Source organism: Glycine max, chromosome 1 (assembly GCF_000004515.6).
Source record: "Glycine max cultivar Williams 82 chromosome 1, Glycine_max_v4.0, whole genome shotgun sequence".
NCBI classification, from domain to species: Eukaryota; Viridiplantae; Streptophyta; class Magnoliopsida; order Fabales; family Fabaceae; genus Glycine; species Glycine max.
The window spans coordinates 45,228,346-45,246,352 of NC_016088.4; the positions used below are offsets into that span (position 1 = coordinate 45,228,346).

At 33.7% G+C, this 18,007-nt stretch overlaps 1 protein-coding gene across 3 annotated transcripts; it reads right to left on the bottom strand.

Annotated features, from left to right (window-relative positions):
• Positions 1-1,057: 1,057 nt before the first annotated feature.
• On the bottom strand, positions 1,058-8,832 carry LOC100814240 (protein SCAR2). 3 transcript variants are annotated; one of them, XR_412869.4, is made up of 10 exons: positions 8,385-8,831; positions 7,125-7,288; positions 6,837-6,960; positions 6,620-6,749; positions 6,434-6,495; positions 2,130-6,336; positions 1,955-2,041; positions 1,766-1,870; positions 1,467-1,648; positions 1,058-1,363 (listed from the first exon to the last, which is right to left on the bottom strand). XR_412869.4 is itself a non-coding variant. In XM_003516366.5 (9 exons), the coding sequence occupies exons 1-9, from the start codon at positions 8,537-8,539 to the stop codon at positions 1,598-1,600; spliced, it is 5,085 nt and encodes a 1,694-aa protein (XP_003516414.1). In that variant the 5' UTR covers positions 8,540-8,831; the 3' UTR covers positions 1,058-1,597. The 3 variants fall into 3 exon arrangements, 2 of the variants coding, with proteins under 2 accessions (XP_003516414.1, XP_040866851.1); XM_003516366.5 differs by having other exon boundaries at positions 1,058-1,648; XM_041010917.1 differs by having other exon boundaries at positions 1,058-1,648; positions 1,766-2,041; positions 8,385-8,832.
• Between the last annotated feature and the right edge of the window lie 9,175 nt (positions 8,833-18,007).

Here is an 18,007-nt window from a genome sequence, read left to right on the forward strand (position 1 = left end):
TTGTACACTAGTAAAATATTTACTTTTACTTCCTTAACGGTATTAGATTAGGATTTTAAATAATTTTATTTTTATAAAAAAATCTTAAGATATTCAACAATATTTTTAAATGACATAAGTTTTCTGGTATTTAATTAAAATTATTAAGATTTGTAAGAAATGCAGCGAAATCCAGTAATATTCAATTAATTTTTTTTTACAACTTATAAAATGTCCTATAATATTTAAAATTACACAAATTTCAATAGATTTTAATGAATTTTATAGACTTTTTAATAAAAAAAATATAAATATCACACTTATCAAATAATTCCAGAAAAACCTTAGACTTTCCTAAATTCTTTTCTTTTTCTTTTTCTTTTTTTTTCGGTTGTATGAGGCATTTCATTTAATCAATAATAATGTGAGCAACTTTTTGGTTTGGGTCTTCGTTGGGTTATGTACGTTGCAACAACGGTAATCAAACACAACAGGCAATTATATCTCTAAATGTTCTCATGCTAAACTTTGGTTTTGCCTTTAAAATCATTTCTGCTTGGGTCTTTAAAGGAGGAAGTTAAAGTTTTTGCTGAAGCTGCAAAAGTGTTGGTCTCAGTTTGGATTATATGTTTAGGGGCTTGTTACGGGGTGATTTTGTTTCCTGTAAAAAGCTTTCACGTTTTAATGCTTGTTTATAATAATTTTTCATTTGCATTTAAAGAATAAAAGAGAGCCAATTCTACACATTCATTTTGATGACAAGTAATTATCTCTTGTGCCATTGTAGAACGTCACAAAAGTGATTATAAAAAATAGCACCAAAAGCACCTAAAGAATGATATCAAAATTTTGTATTTATACTAATGAAACACTTCAAGAATCCTCTAGGCCATATTGCTTGAGCATACAATTTCAGCTGCTACGTTCATCAACTAATCAAAGTACAACAATCCGGAAGCTAGATGCAGGTCTGTTGACGTCTTTTGTATCACTTTAATTACGACACTAAGTTTTCAATTTGCTTGCTCACCATAACAAGAACAATTATCATAAAGAAAGAGTAAATCGATGGGCAAAGTTGATGGTGAAAACTGTACACTGAAATGATTTTACTCACGTATACATGTTACTATACTGGACACAGATGAACTGCATTATAAATGGGGAAACTAACTCGAAACACTACATCACAGAATTCCAAAATTGGATAATCATAACTATATATCAAAAAATTATGACACAACACAAATATACATGTGCTTATATGAACGGGAGGCATGGGGAAATTTGTTGATAGCTTGGATCTGGACCTGTACAGCGCTTGCACGCTGAACCCGAGTTGTCTTGAAGTGAGTTTCGCCTCCGAAATTGGATCTGCATCAATCTGCATGCTAGTATAAATGTTCATGCATATATATGTGAACAAAGAATACTAAGAGCAGGAGCTATATCCTATATGGAGTTCACAGTATCATGTATGAACACACCAGGATAAAGAATTTTGCATTTCAGGTAGATTTCCTATTCATTACAGGGGAGCACGACTAGATAAACCTGGCTCAAGACAGAACCATAGTATCAAAACATCGACCAGCTGAGAACACCTCTCACAGTAATTTCAAGAATCGCTCCAATCTGCATCATCATCTTCATCACTTCCAGCCAAAGCCTATTTAAATAATTAACATATTAGTGGACCCCAAAGAAAGGGAGTATCAAAGAGAAAGAGAAATAGAAAGAGGAACATATGCCTATTACAGTAAATTAAACAGATAGTGAGACAGACCTGGCGAATTGCATTTGCTTTCTCCAAGATGGCAGCAAACTTCAAATTTGTTTTTGGACCTTGAATGCTAGGTCGTGTAGTCACAGCAGGCTTCAAGTTGAAGGACTGAGAGAACCGGAAAGCATTTTTAAATAAAATAATGTTTTGAATACAAAAGGGTATGATCAGCATAAAGTTGCAAGCACTAACCTTTGTTCTTATCTGTTCTAGTAAAGAATCTCTTTCATCTACCTTTGGTGCAATTTGAGGCATAACCCGTTCAGTAACCTTCCTAAGCTGCAGTGGTTAAAAGGCAAAGTGTTATGCAAGAATTTTGACCTTGAAAGGGCATTCAAAGTCATATAAGAACTAGAAACTGCCTCACCTTGCTTTTGTCATGAGCAGCAACAGCATCAATTAGAGGATTACGAGGACGAGGAAGTTTATTCTTTGGTTTTCCATTTGTCCTTTCACTCTCAAGATCTGATGTATGATCAGACGTATCCAAGGACATCTCCATTCCCCCCTCAAAGGGCAGGAAACTCTGATTAGGCTCCATACTTTCCATGTTTGGTGGAGACATGAATGAGATAGGCAGATGTCCTTGTTCCCCTTCCACATTACTTATAGACTGCTGAAGTGTTTTAAATTCAGAACTAGTCTCTGACATTAATTGACTTGGAGGTTTAGTCGGGTTTTCATGAGAAGAGATAGAATCATGTCCAGGTCCAGGAACAGCACATTCAACAGGTGGAGTTGGAGGGTCTGGGTTAGAACTTTGTTCCATTTCTCCCTCAGAAGAAACAATGTGACTGTTAGAACTGTCCATAGACACCACATTAGTTACAAACTGCAGAAGTGTTTTATCATCAGAACTATGCTCCATCAGTAATTGACTTGGAGGTTGAGTCAGTTTTTCTTGAGGTGAGAGAGAATCATGTCCAGAAACAGCACATTCAGCCGGTGGAATTGTAGGGCCTGGGTTTGAGTTCAGTTCCATTTCTCCCTCAGAAGCAACTGCATGACCATGTGGAGGCCTGTCCATAGATACCATATTACTCATACTCTGTTGAAGTGATTTATCATCTGGAGTAGTCTCCATCATTAACTGATGTGGAGGTTGAGTTGATTTTTCTTGTGGAGGGATGGAATTGTGTCCTAAAACAGCATATGCAGCAGATGGTATTGGTGCGCATGGGTTTGAATTCTGTATCACTTCTCCCTCAGGAGCAACAATGAAACCTTGAGGAGGCATGCCCATAGATGCCACGGGTAATGTTAACAAGGGGTTTTGAATTTGGTTGCTGTCCAGCAATAGGTAATTATATTGACCTTTTGATTCATTAACCATGATAGGAAATTGAAAAGGTATAGCAACAGGGTGCCCTGAAACACCAACAGCAAACCCAGAAGAATGTTGGAGCTTATCACTTTCCAAAGCCATGACAGGCAAAAAAGGATTCTGATACAAGGTCTCTCTCTCAGAAGTTGGCAAACCAAATAGAGATTGTTTATCAGGTCTATTTGGCTGGACTGAGACCTGACTTACTTCTAACTCTTCTCTTTGCGAAGCTAGGGAAGCATGTTGAACCTTGCCCATTCTCCATTGCATAGGCGGTAGAGGAGGCATGGGTGGCATCTCATCAAGTTTATTTTCAGTTGCCTTGGGAAAGAGGTTAGGAAGAAGAGGCTTCAATGGATCCATGACACGTTTTGCAGCATTATTCTCCTGGCTAGATGACTGTGGCAAGGAATAAAATGATGATGGCTCATCTGCATGGATTTCTGATACGCAGTCAGAAGTAGCATTAGTGCTTTCTTGCTCCAATTGATATTTCTGCATCTGCTGAAATTGAGGTTTTTCAGAGGCAAAGTTTTTCTCCTCTCTGAGTGGGAATTCTGCATCCTGTTCACCAATTTGAGATTTTGAGAACAGATCTAAATCAGTTTCAGGTTCCAACTGGTTACCAGAAGGTGATGAAAAACCATCTCTGTCATTTTGTAATGGATCATGCAGGCCATAAGATAATGATTCTGATTGCTGGGCATCTAACCCCAAAAATTTAGGCACCATTTCTGCATCATCAACAAAAGCACCATGTTGGAATTTCTCCCTTGGAGATGACTTTTGAATATTATTACATATTTCTGAATCTGGAAGATCAAAGGGAACCAGTTTGTTCAGGTTCAATTGTACATCCACAGAAGCAATTTCTGGCTGATCCACTATCTTCTGTTCCTCTAATTCTGTCAAAGAATCTCTAGCAACTGCCTCATCAACTTCTATCTCTTTCTTCTGTGAATCTGCAAAGGTAGAAAGAGATTCTTCTAACTTTGTAATATTACTCAATGAAGAATTTACGACATCAGATGACGCTACATCTAGCAATGGTGCTGATTGATTTTCACTCTTCTCAGCATTTGTGACCATGGCAATTTGCGTCAATTCTACTTCATTGGATTTTATTTCCATTGGATAAGAATGAGAACTCAACGGAGGCTCTTCCAAATCTGAAAGACCCCTTGATGGAGAACAAATCTGACTTGAAGCTGGACAACTAACAACACCCTCATCATTTTCAGCACTATCAACAGAAGGAGCAGAATACACAGCTTGATCATCTGACTGAACATTTTCAGTGACCAGATCATTTACCATCACATGATTATCAGGAGATGAACGTTTAAAATGACCATCATCTTCAACTGGATTGACACTGAAGGTGGATCCATTTATTTCATCATCATGCACCATCTTTGGTATCTCTCCAACTTTTGATTGGAGATCAGAAGATGAGACTTCAATTTCTGCTGAGCCCGGTTCATCTTGAGTGTTGTTATGAGTTGAATCAGATAATAGCCCCCCGGTAAAGCAACTCAATGGAGAAACAGGAGTCTCCGAATTAAGTTGGGTAGTTACAGTACAATCTTCATCTTTTGAGTCTTGACAATCATGAGCCAGTGTAGCACCTGAATTCAAGTTTAATTCTTCCATGGATGGGGAAACAGGATCCTCTACTGGTGAACCAATATCTCTATTAACCAAAATTTTAGAAGGATTTTCTTTGGGAGGCTCTGCCTGGGACATTTTGATTTCAGAATGATCACTGCATTCATCTCCATGAGCTAATTCCAAATCATTAAGAACTTGTAACAGATCATCACAATGAATATATGGGTCATCATCATCCAAGTTGTCTAATGATGTTTTAGCAGAAGAACCCACTGGGTGAGCATCATCTGTTAGGGAGAGAGAAACAGGTTTGGAAGAAATAGATTCAACAAGACCTGTTCTGTCTGCATTGTCATCATCTAATCTTAAATTAAGTTCAGCAGGGGCAGATGGGGTTTCATCTGATTGAGTTGCAGCAGGTAGGATCACTGGCAAGGTGGATCCAAGATTAGAACACAACACCTGCCCTGAAGTCATCAAATCTGAAGAGGCTTGCCCCAAATCAGATGAAATCTCTTCTTCATGAACCGGTGCATCATCATGCATGACAAACCTCTCACAATCTGTGTGTTGAAACTCAACATTTTGGGGAAGCTGGTTGGATGGTGCATCTTCAACCTTCAGTTCACAACACTTGGCATTTGTGAATAATATAGGTTCCGATTGTATATTTTCAACTGCGGTGGTTAACGAATCAGAGTGAGGTAAATAGGATTTATCTTTCTTGAAATTTTCGTCTGATGTAGAGGAGCTACCAACAGATTGAGAATCTGAGAAGTGAGCTTGCGGTTCTCTATGCTGCCCATTTCCATCTCTTCTGAATGAACTATTATCATCTAATGTAGATGAGGTTCCAGTTGATTGAGAATCTGAAGACTGAGCTTCCACTTTAATATGTTCTTCGTTTCTATCTTGATTGAAAGAACTACTGTCATCAGACATTGAGGAGTCCCCAAATGATTGAGAATCTGAAAATTGAGCTTGTAATTGATGTTCTTCTTTATCATTAGTATTTGCTGCCTTTTGAATATTCAAGAAACTATTCTTAGGTTTATACTCATTGTCTGTTTCCAGTTCTGATTCCATTGTAGTTAAAGCATCCATGTAATTGTCAACTTCACTAGTCACATCATCAGAATGGTGCCCATCTAAGCTGCCTTCTATTTTCTTTTGTTCATTGATAGCCAATTCTGCTGCATCAGGCAACTTAAGATGATTAGAAGACTTCTTGTCTGTCACACCATCTGAGATTTGTTCTTTCACCTTCACAAGATCTTCATTTGTCCCACCATCCATTTCTGAAAATGGTTTTAGTTCTAATTCATTCTCATCAGGGGATGAATAGGTGTTTTTATTTCCCAATGACTTTTTCACAGGACTAATGCTGCTGATTTCAAGAATTTTAATCCCAGCCTCACTAGTATCATACGGTGTCTGTTTCACAGGCAATGGAAAGATTGAAGTTTCACAAACCATTTTATGATCAGGTGAAGGAGTTTCCAGAAATTTCTCCATGTAACTCTTCCCATCTCTTGTTTCAACAGCTGGTCCATTCAATTGTCTTTTCTTCAACTTCACTCGGCGTGCAGGATTACTATAACCATTCTCAATACGCTCCTCAAGAAGCAGCTGATGTAATCTACAATGATGGAAATTAAATTGAGCCACCAATCATCATCAAAAACCATAATGAGAAGAATGAATTAATGCATCACAATAAAATTATTGGAGCTTACTTTGCATGTGATGGTACAGCATTAGGGGTTTCACCATCCCTCAGTCGTGCTCCTTTCTTCAGCTGGAAATGAATGAAAAATTAAGTATTCAATTTTCCATTGCATAGAATATTTTGCTATGGAAATTACGGGGTATCACAACCCTGGTATAAACAAGAAAAAGAAGTGCTGAATTGAAATTTGTACCTTTACTTTACGAATTCTCTTTTCTCTCTGAACTTCTATTGTAGCAGTTACAGATGAAGTTGATTCCATTTTAAAGAATGACGGATCAGTATAACGCTTCAGACATGCCCCAGCCCCAGCTACATCAAACCTTTAAAGAAGCGAAAAAGAACAAATTTCAAAAATCCATAACATAATAATTATTTTCTAAACATATGTCTGATGAATCAGCTCATACTTATCCAGCAGGAACAGTCTAGGAGGACCACGACATTCTTCATATGAATCCATTATAAATCGAGGTAAGTCTCCACGAGTCACAAGATTTTGTTCAAACCGTAGATTTGGATGCCAATCAATCCCTGCAAGGCAATATGCAAGTATGTTTAAATTAGCAAAGGGACAATTACACCTAAAATGTTAGAACTTAAACCAAAATTCCAGCATTCAACAAGATTTGCAGTATTTAAATCACAATGTCAACGACAAGTTACACACAATCAGACTCTGTAATGAGAAATCTAACCTCCATTAGTATAGAATGAAGAATGATGAGTTTGAGAAAAGAACGCCTTCTCTAGTGAGGGAACTTCAGCCTCAAGCTGTTTAACACGAGCCATAAGACCATGGCCTCTTGCAGCAGTAGCCATTACTTCTTCATGTAAATCATGAAAGATCTCAGCAGCAAACCTAACCAAAACGAAATAGTTAAATACAGAGAACTTAATGGCACCTAGTGACAGTAAAAACTCTAACTTAGTGATGTTGGGTAAAAAATTGCCTTTGCTAAAAAGGGCAAGAAACAACTTCAAAGCTCAGATATCCTATTACAACTGGAACTCAACCAAATAGAACTTCTAACCTCAAAAATCAAAATTAACTACATGATACAAAATGTCAATATGACAACTCTAATTATTTGAACCAATTTCACACAATTAAAAAACCACCAAGGGTTAGCTAAGGTTCTTGTCATACCGTGTATAGCAGATCATAAAGTTAAGCCTTAATACACAATCCAATACTCACTGAAGGAAAAATCACATTAACCATGTTCTGTAACTCTACTCAATTATAGAATAGTCTACTAAATTGCACTATCTCCCCATCCGATTTTAAAATATCAGCAAACACTTAACATCAAATAACAAACATACTTTTGCAACAGCCAAATATCATCAAGCCAAAATAACTACACTTCTCAAATTAACTACCATCTAGCCAAAACCTATCATCAGGAACCTCATTAGTCCAAGATTTGAAGTCTACAATAAGTCAACCAAATTCAAACTAAGTCAATCTCATCCATCACTCATCAGAGCAACAAGCAGAGCCTACATGTCCACCCAATACCTTCACAATTACACAATTTAAACCAGTCACCGCACTGCCACCGCCAAATTTCCTTTAATTTTTTCCCCTTCAAAACTCTAAACATACAAAGCTCAAAAGCATAAAATTAGAAATTAACTAATTATTTAATCAATTAATAACAACTTAAACATAACACAACCACCAAATTAAGCATCTACACTATCTTCCAATTCCGAACTGTCCTTGATCCAGCGAGCTCACTAAATCCAAAACACAATTTTTCCAATTTAAGCTCACTCCACCACAAACCTCAAAAATTCCACTACTTTTATCATTTTTTTTTTCCTTTTTCAAACTCGAAACTTGTTCAACTAAACGAAACCACCGAAAATCAGAATCACGAAATCAAAAAATTCAAAAGAGAGATAGAAACACAGAAGTAACGAAGTAGTGAGAAGAAGAAGAAACTGACTCGGCGAGGTCGCCGAGCTGGCGCAGGAGTCCGACGAGGCCGGCCATGGCGACGGCTTCGAGAAGCGCCTCGGGATCGTCCTTGTCGGCGGCGCGGTACAGCTCGGGATCCGCCAAGCTGTACTCGTTCCGCACGCGGTACTTCGACAGCGGCATTTTTTCTTTTCCTTAATCTTCGAATTCTGCAATTCGCAAACCCTAGTTCTCTCGATCGTGTTGGCTCTGCGCTTCGATCTTCTTCTTCTCTCTACTTCCGGCGACTCTGCCTCCGTGCTGTTCCACCATGGAAGGAGAGAGAAAGAGAGAACGGAGAATAGATAGAGTGAGAAAGAGAGAGAGAGAGAGAGTGAGAAATTTTTTTCTTTTTTTTTAAATAATACTAATAATTGTTTGGGGAAGTGAAATGAATAAAGATACGGTGGTGGGTGCGTGAGTGGTAGACGTGAAGAGAGTGACTGAGCAGGGCGAATAGCGGCCTCACTATTGATTGTTTAACCGAACGCAATTCAGACAAAGTAATAATTTTTTTTTAAAGATGACAATAATAATAATAAAAATAATTTTTTAAAAAATGACAATTTAGAACATGTTTAGTTTTCTGCTCAACTAGTTGTGCATGAATTTTAAGACCAAATACAATGGTTCACTGCAAATTGAAATAAAAGGAAAAGTAAAGATTTTTTCCAAACTTCATTTGCCACCAACGTCCATTAAAACATGCACTTAATCCGATAGAAAGAATCAAACTTAAGACATGTTTGAGAATCAATTGTAAAATCATGTTTGAAATAAAAATAATTTTATAAAAAATCATATTTGATTTATCATCCAATTTTTTTTACTAATTTTAGGACAAAATTCAATGCTTCAACGAAAATTAGATGTTTTTTCTAGACATGCCTTTCAGTTTTAAGATTTGCAAGACACGAAGAATATAGGTAAAAAAAAAAGTGTTAAAATAAACTTGTTGAATTTTTTAAAGTATATAAATTAAAAGTTTTTTTATGTAATAATTCTTATGAGGCTAAAACATGTTTGTTGTATACATAAATATAATAATGTTTGGAACTTGTTCATTTAAAATTTTGATTATATTTTTATCTTCATAAAATTGAAATGAGTTATTTTTTTCTAAAATAAGGTTTAGACATATTAATCTACTTATATGTATTTATTTTTTATATTGAGTATATAAATAATGATGTAAAAAATAATATATTTATATCGATTATATGTATAATTAATATAAAAAAATTTATTATAAGTTTAAATTTATTCAAACTTAAGTTTGGATCAAAAGGTGATATATTTTAATTTTGTGAAGATGAAAAAATATTAAAATTTGCAAAAATAAATTCTAAATATTTTATATTTATAAAGATAAAAAATATATTTTTTAAATTTTTTTAATGATAGTTTTAAATTAGTAATACGTCTAGTAATATAATAATGTAAGCAGTATACACTCCTTTTTTTTGGTACGTTATATACTTATACTATACACCGTAAATGCATGGGTTAACAGATACTCTTAGTGGTGACCACTCTTAATGAGTAAATTTTTAAATTTTCTCATTAAATTTTTTACAACCGACATATTAATTACAGATATTAAATACATTAGTCCTTATGTGTCACACACATGTATTTTAAAATAAGACTAGAGTTGTTAATATTCCTTATTTTTCATTAGCCGAAAATGGAAGCCTTTTTTAATAAACTAGATCAGCGACCGCGTAATTGTACGGTAAAAAAAGTACAAAACAATGGAACAGTGTCTGTCTTTTTTATTATTATAATCATTTCAGCAAAAATAAAATGTAAAATGAGCAAAATTGTAGAAGCTATAATCTGTTGACAGCTGTAAATGAAAAAGGAAACCAGACAGTTTTTATAAATATATATATTGATAATAATGTATTTTGTGTTATATCTATTTTCTTTTGCTCGCTAGATATTCTTAAAAAATTACTTTCAAAGTTAGTTTTTAATAAATTGTTGCTCTTAGTTATTTCAAGTTATAGTTCCAAGTACACGTGTGAGTAATTGAAAGAGTAAATTGCACTGATATTTCATGTAATTTCTTGAGATTTGACAAAATTCTAATGTTTTTATAGCATTTACAGCATCTTATTTTCTTATAGGATGCCTGATGTGATATTTTTTAAATAATTAAAGGGTTAATATAATGTATAAAGGTGTTAATATAATGTTTTTCAAATAATAAAAGAAATATTAGTAGACAAAGGAGGGTTATCGAAAAAAATGATGAAACGGTGTTAATGCAATTTACTCTAATCGAAATTCAAATACTTAAGTTAGTGTAATGACATTATTATGGATGTTTAATAGTTTAAATTTATGCTAGTTCGCAAATTTATGATTACATTCTAAATTGTATTGTTTCACTTTTAACGAATGATATAATATGACCTCCTTTCTATAAAAATGATGTTTTAAAATCTTACTTTGACAACGCCAATAGCTTAAAATCTAAATTCAAGCCATCTCATATATTATCAAAATACAAATTAAAGTAGTAGTTATTTTTGGTGATTCAACAAAAATTTGGTCCATATTCAGATTTGGTGGTTCTTTTAATGAATTGTTACTATCAATAGTTAAACACAATAGAGCACAACCAAAGAGTTGGTGACATCTATTAAGATTTTGATGGATATGCAAGGGAATAAAAGTATGTATTGGTACAAAAGATACCTATATAGGAAAGAAGTCATTATATTTTAAACGTGACTTAATTTTATTATTTTGTCAATTTTATCATTTAAGTTTTATTTTCATAAATTTTATCATTCAAGTTTTTTATTTTTTCACATTTTATTCTTTGCGTATCTTTTTTTCAATCTCATCCTCTAACATAACATCTTGTTTTCTCAATTCTAACATTGTTGGAAGTTTATCCAAAACCACTCTCCATGCTAAAACCAACACCTTGGATGGTGCCTGAATTTTCCACAAGAAGCTAAAGAAACCTCAGTAAAGAGAAAATTGATCTCCTACATGCAACAAATAGTAAACAGATTTCACAGAGTAAACATTGTCTTTCCTCCCCCACTTGTGTCTACTTTTCCCTTTTTAGACAACATGAATCCACTAAAGTTAAGAATTTCCTAAATAAACCTTCCTCCCAAGTGAACCGAGCTCTCCTCCAATGAAAACACCACGACCAAATGTCACCATCTCGTGTTTCACCAACCTATCCTCTATTGTGTAGAATTTTGAAAGATTCTTTCGAACTTGTAACAGAGAGCTTCCTCCCCCACCCAACTATCTTTTGTAACAATCTCATATGTCATTACATGAAACATTAAGACTTTAATGCAAAAAGATTCATTTTTAATCCTCTTAAAAGCTCTTGAATTAGTTTAATTACTGAAAATATGTATAAATTTTTCAAGAACCTAAGCATATCATATAACCATCACAAATAAAATTTCCTCAAACCACAAAACATGTTACTTGTGCCCTAAAACACTAACATCAAAAGGAAATATCCATAACAAATCCCAAGGGTCCCATTAAGGGAATAAATACAATATAGATCCATAATCATATGTAAAATCTCTAAGTTGATCCCCTACTAAGACAAATCATAAATAAATGAAAAAGGATCAGATCTCGTCCCTAAGTCCACCACCAAGTTCACATCAACCATGAGTGACATGCTCCTCAAAAGCTACATCATATTTGTTCCATGTCAAATAACACAATCATCACAGTTCGATAAAAAAGTAAGGGTAAACTCATTTTAAAAAGAAATATCATATAGAAAAAATAACAAGTTTAATTCAAAAAAGATATAGAAATCAATCTCATTTCCAATATCAATGCACTTATACAAATCATCAAGTAACACAACATTCTCAAATCATAATTATGAATATGCATGTCTAAGTATCATGATATTTATCACACTTTTAAGTTAACTTACTAACTCTTACGAGTTTACGAGTCCACTTATCCTCTGCGAGTTGACTCGGGTGTAAACTCTTTTTTTAATAGACTTTGGACTTGGTAGACTCTATGCAAACTCAATAAACTCTCAAGTTTAGCACTAAGTCAGCGAGTCGGGAAATTAAAAAAATTAGACCAAAATGCAGGTCATTTTTGGTTATTTTTTGTTCATTTAGGATTAATCACACCTTCATTTGATGTGTTATTCTTGAATTGAAGAACTCTCACCTCTAACAACATCAAACCCTCAATTGGAATGCTTTACCACATTTATTACCTCTGCAAGTTATTATCTAGTAGTGATGCATTACTAGACTTGGTTATTTAAGTATTATGGAATTTATGGTTTACTATTTTCCTTTATTATATTATTGGAATGTTTAATTAGTAAGTTATTTATAGAATTTTGTTATTATTTTTATATGAAGTATACTCTTACAAGTCTACAAGTCGAGTCCACGAGTCAAGTCTATGGAGCTCCCATAAGTTTACATAAACTCTCGCAAGTTCGATAACCTTGATGATATGTCATGTTGCCACTTTACTCCAAGGAGATTCCACCTTTTAAGTGATTGACCCAAGTACTTCCCTTAAAATAGTCACTTTTTTTACCATTCAGGAAGACTCAAATTAACCTTATGCAAAAAGTGTGATTTTATCGAAGATGGATGGGTGCGAGTAATGACTTACCTCGGTAAGACTTACAAAGACCTTAACCTATTTAGAGATTTGCTCACCCATCCATTCTATAGGTTCATTCAGTGTTAGCTACCACAACAACCTTTAGCATTAGGTTGAGGGTCTTCCTAGCACCCTCAACTTTCATGCCTATTCACATATAATGTCATTCATTAATGCATGTATGTTATGGTACTTTAAATCAAATATCATACCTCATCATCAATATATTCATCCATCATCATCAACTCACTCCATTCATATTAATTAAATCCATCACAAATTCATCATTTATATTTCATTCAATTCATCATGAGTTCATCATTCCCATTTTGTTTAATTCATCATTCATATCTTTCTCAACAAGTATGAACTTTTACACAGTTCATTAAACATCATGAGACTTTTCACAACATAAGTTCTCATAATCAAACACCAACCTCAACATATAGATGTGAAACGCATGAGAATAACAAGAAATCAATTCAACTCATTGCATTTAAGACTCTTACACACAAGAACCATTTAAATTTGAAATTCAATTGAAACATAAAAGGAAATATCACAGATACCTACGCTTAAGCGCCACTCTGCTCCTGCTTAAGCATAGCATCTTTTCTTCTCTGATAGGTCACACTTAAGCATGATCTAGTTTGTGCTTAAGCACCACTCATCAGTGACCATCCACCTTGTCATGCTCAAACACCACCCATGGTGCGCTTAAGCACGACAAGTCGCAAGGTCGTATTTTTGCTATCAAAACCTCCTCCAATGGATCCCATTGGAACCCCTACTCAAATCTTTCATTGTCAAACATAAACTTCAAATTAGAATGCCTATAATGAATGCAAAACAATGATTAAACACACAAACATAAGATTAAAGATGGTTTAAGCTTCCCTTACCTATCCAAACTCAATGAACTTGTTTTAAGATGAAGAAAGAAAGAAAAGAGGAAATGAGGGGACTTTAGGTCCAAGATGAAAGCTTTCTCCTACTCACACAACCGTTCTACATCATCCACACCATCCAAACCCCCAAAAAACCAACATAAAACACATCAAGACCTTGAAAATGGACAATTTTATAAACTTCCAAAAGTGCTCATGGACGAAAAAATGAAAATAGAAGATGAGAGGGGAAAGAGAAGGGTCTCTTACCACTAAAATCAAGCCACAATTCAAAAGGAAACACAACTATAAGATCACTTGAGCAAGGAGAATCAAAGTCTCAAGCTTTCTAATGGAAGGTTTTCTTAGAGAGGAAGAAGAAAGTGAGATGAAAGTGTTTTTGTGCTTGGCTCAGTTTTGAATCAATATGTGTTGAGTTTTTGACTCTCAATCTTCTTGTTATTTACACCTCATCACTTCCTAAACTCATCCACTTGATCCTCAACCCTCAAGGCCCCCTCATCTCAGTCCAAACACTCTAAAACTCACTATTCACACCCAAGACAAGGTTTTAAGCATATGTAATCACAAACAAACATACAAATACCATAAACCTTCATTTCCTGATAATTAATTAATTATTGATGCTTAAATTAAATTTAGTCTCTCTTGTAGTGTAACTAAATCACTTGTAGAAGGTTACGAAAAGCATAACATTATATCTTTCCAAAAAACTGTGTCACTCTTTTCCTTAATCATTTTTTTCACCCCCCCTCCCCCTCAAACCAGTCTAAATCCCCTCCTACCTTTGTCACTTCTCCTACGTCCCTCCACCATTTGGACCCTCCCAAAACATGCTTCCCCTTACCCAAAAACATCATTACCACACTTCAATCTTAGCACCTTTGCCCATAATTCTTGTTGTTCAAACAAAAGCCCCCACCTCCATTTTCCTACTAAAGTTTTGTTGAAGATCACCAAATCTTTAATTCTCAACCCTCCAAACTTCTTCGACTGGAAAAGTTTATCCCACTTGACCCATGCTATCTTTCATTCCTCCCCTTTTGTGTCCCACAAGAACCTCCTTTGTATACTCATAAATTCTTTTTCCATTGTTTTCAATTTCTTGTAGAAAGATAGAAAAAACAGTGGAATAGAATTGAGGATTGAATTAATGGGGCATATCCTCCCCTATAGGTAAGTTCCTGTTAAATTTCTTCTTAAATTTCTTCATTACTGGTTGCCAAGTTTGGGAATGATTAGGATTAGTCCCAATAGGAACATCTAAATAGGTGAAGGGAATATCCATCACTATACAATGAATCAAATTAGCAAAAGACAAGCTCTCTTTCCATCTCTACCCCTGCCAATTTGCTTTTGTAGAAATTGACATTTATACCCAAAGCCAAATGAAACATCCTAATCATACTCTTGAAAGCCAAAATACACCTTACTTCTAATTGAAGAAGAAATTTGTATCATCAACAAATTGGAGAATTGAAATATGCAAATTTCCCCTACTAATAGAAGCACCAAAAAAGATATTCTTATACACCACTTACCTCATTAGCCCACCCAAACCTTTTGCAACCAATAGAAAGAGAAAAAGGAGCCATAGTTTCCTTCCTTGAGACCCTTCTACAAGGAAAATTCACATGTGGGATTCCCACTGACCAAGGCTGAAGCAGAGGCTATCTCCGGGCACCCTTTAATTCAAGATATTCACTTAATTGCAAATCCCATCATATTCATCATGTAATAAAAACAATTCCACTTGACAAAATCATATGTTTTCTCAAAATCAACTTTAAAAATAAGACATGTCTTCCTGTTGCTGCCAAATCATGAATAACTTGGTTTGCTACGACTATCCCACCCAAAAGATGTTTGTTACCAACAAAATCAGATTGTGTCTCATCAATAAACTTAGGTAAAACTCCATTCTCTTGTAGTATGTGTTAATGTGGAGAAATTTTTAGCTTAATTAAGTTGTATACATTTTTACCATTAAATTTTTCCATTTAGTGATGATATGTAAAAATGTTGTTAATTTGTAATACATATGTAGTGAAATTTATTTAATATTAAAATTAACATATAATTATTCAATCTAAAATTATAGTGATGACGATGATAAAAGAATCATAATCTGAGTTCTTTTTAATAAACTACATTATTAATCTAAAGAGTATTCGTCAATTTAATTTACTTAAAATCAATTAATAAGTACACTTTTAGATTATTTAACATATTTTCCTAGTTTAGGAAATTAAAATCCAACTATTTTTACGTGGTTTGGTGTAGCAATACACAATAAGTTAGCAATTATTCAAGTACACATTTCTTTTAGGCCAGGACACAATCGTTTTTTTTTAATTCGCTTACAACTGTTTTTAGTTTATTATTGATCATTAACGTTTATATTTAATTTTTTTATGTCGAATTACTTAGGCAATTAAACAACAACTTAATACCATGTTGAATAATCAGTAGCGAACCAAGTCAACTTAATGATAAAAATTTAAATTTCAATGATTTGAACGGCATGCATACCAATAATGCAATGCATGTGAAACATACGTTCGTTCTCTGCTAAATCTGTCAAATACTCCTATTGAATGTGAAGTTAAGAAATAATAGTAAAGTATAATATTTAGCAATCAATAAGAATCAAAGCGTTTTTTTTTCTACATGCGAACTATATCATCAACTTTTATTGATAATTAGTCTTTCTAAAACATTTGGTTGGTTATTTTTAATAACGAGTTTAATTTTAATGAACTAACAGTCTAAAATAATTTTATATTATTATTTAATTATATATTATCATTTTTATGATTTTTCATATAATTTAAAAAATTAATAAATTTATCATAAATGATATTGTTGATTCCAACAATTAGATGTATGATATTTTGACTTGTTGGGTACCATTTATGCTAAACTAAGTGATCAATAAAATATTTTTTGTCTTTAAAAATAAAACTTATCATAAATAATTTATGATTAGATGACAAAATCATTGTACATTGTTAGTTCATAACTTTTTTTCTCTTAAACTGACATTTTAGCTTCTAGTTAACAATTAGTTTTTCAACTTCATCTTACTTTTCAGCTAGTTTTGTTGAACATAGTTAATGATATCTCATTTTTTAATTTTTTTTCTATTCATGATATTTGAATTTGATATCTTATTTAATAAATTAAAACTCAAGTTTCACTTGAACCAACATAATGGTAGTAATAATAATCAAAGCTTGATGGAAAAAATTGGCTTAATTGCATATTTTTATCACCTAATTATCATTATTTTATAAATTTTATCACCTAAGTTTTTTTTTGCGCATTTTATCATCATATTTTTCAATTTTTGCACATCTTACCTATATGTTCCCAAAAAATGATGTCGTTTTGTCATCAATTTTTTACAAAATGACATCATTTAACATTTTGTAGTTTGTTATTAAAAAAACACATAATGGTATTTTTAGGAGCTACTATTTTAAAATAGTTATTTCAAAATTTAAAAGTTAATGAAACATTGATGTTGTTAACAAAAAATGAAAGAAATGATTAAAATGAAACTTTAAAAATCCTAAAGGACCAAAATGAGACTTTTAAAACTTAATGGACTAAAATGAAAAAAAAATACTAAAACATAAGGGACCAAAAGTGATATTCAACATTTTGTGTGGAGCCATACCGCCATCACTCCTTTAACCAGATCATCTCCCTGGAGCACCATGACCTTTTGCTGTCGGCAAGAAGACCCTCGATTTATCGATTAGGGCCTACACCGACGTCATGTGTGAGGAGGCACTCAAGAGGGAGAAGAAGGAAACTCTAAAGGCTATCAAAGAAAAGAAGGAGAAAGTTGCTAAGGCCGCATTGCCATAATAGCGAAAGCAAAAGAGGAGCAATTGGTGGAACTAGTCTCAGAATGACAGTGGTTCTACAACGATGACAAAGACGCAATTTGAATTTCATATTTCCTCCTATCTTCAAGCTCACTTTGTACTTTCTTAAGTTGAAAAGCTCTCAAATCACCATGTTAGTCCTGACAGAAAAAAAACTTAGTGTT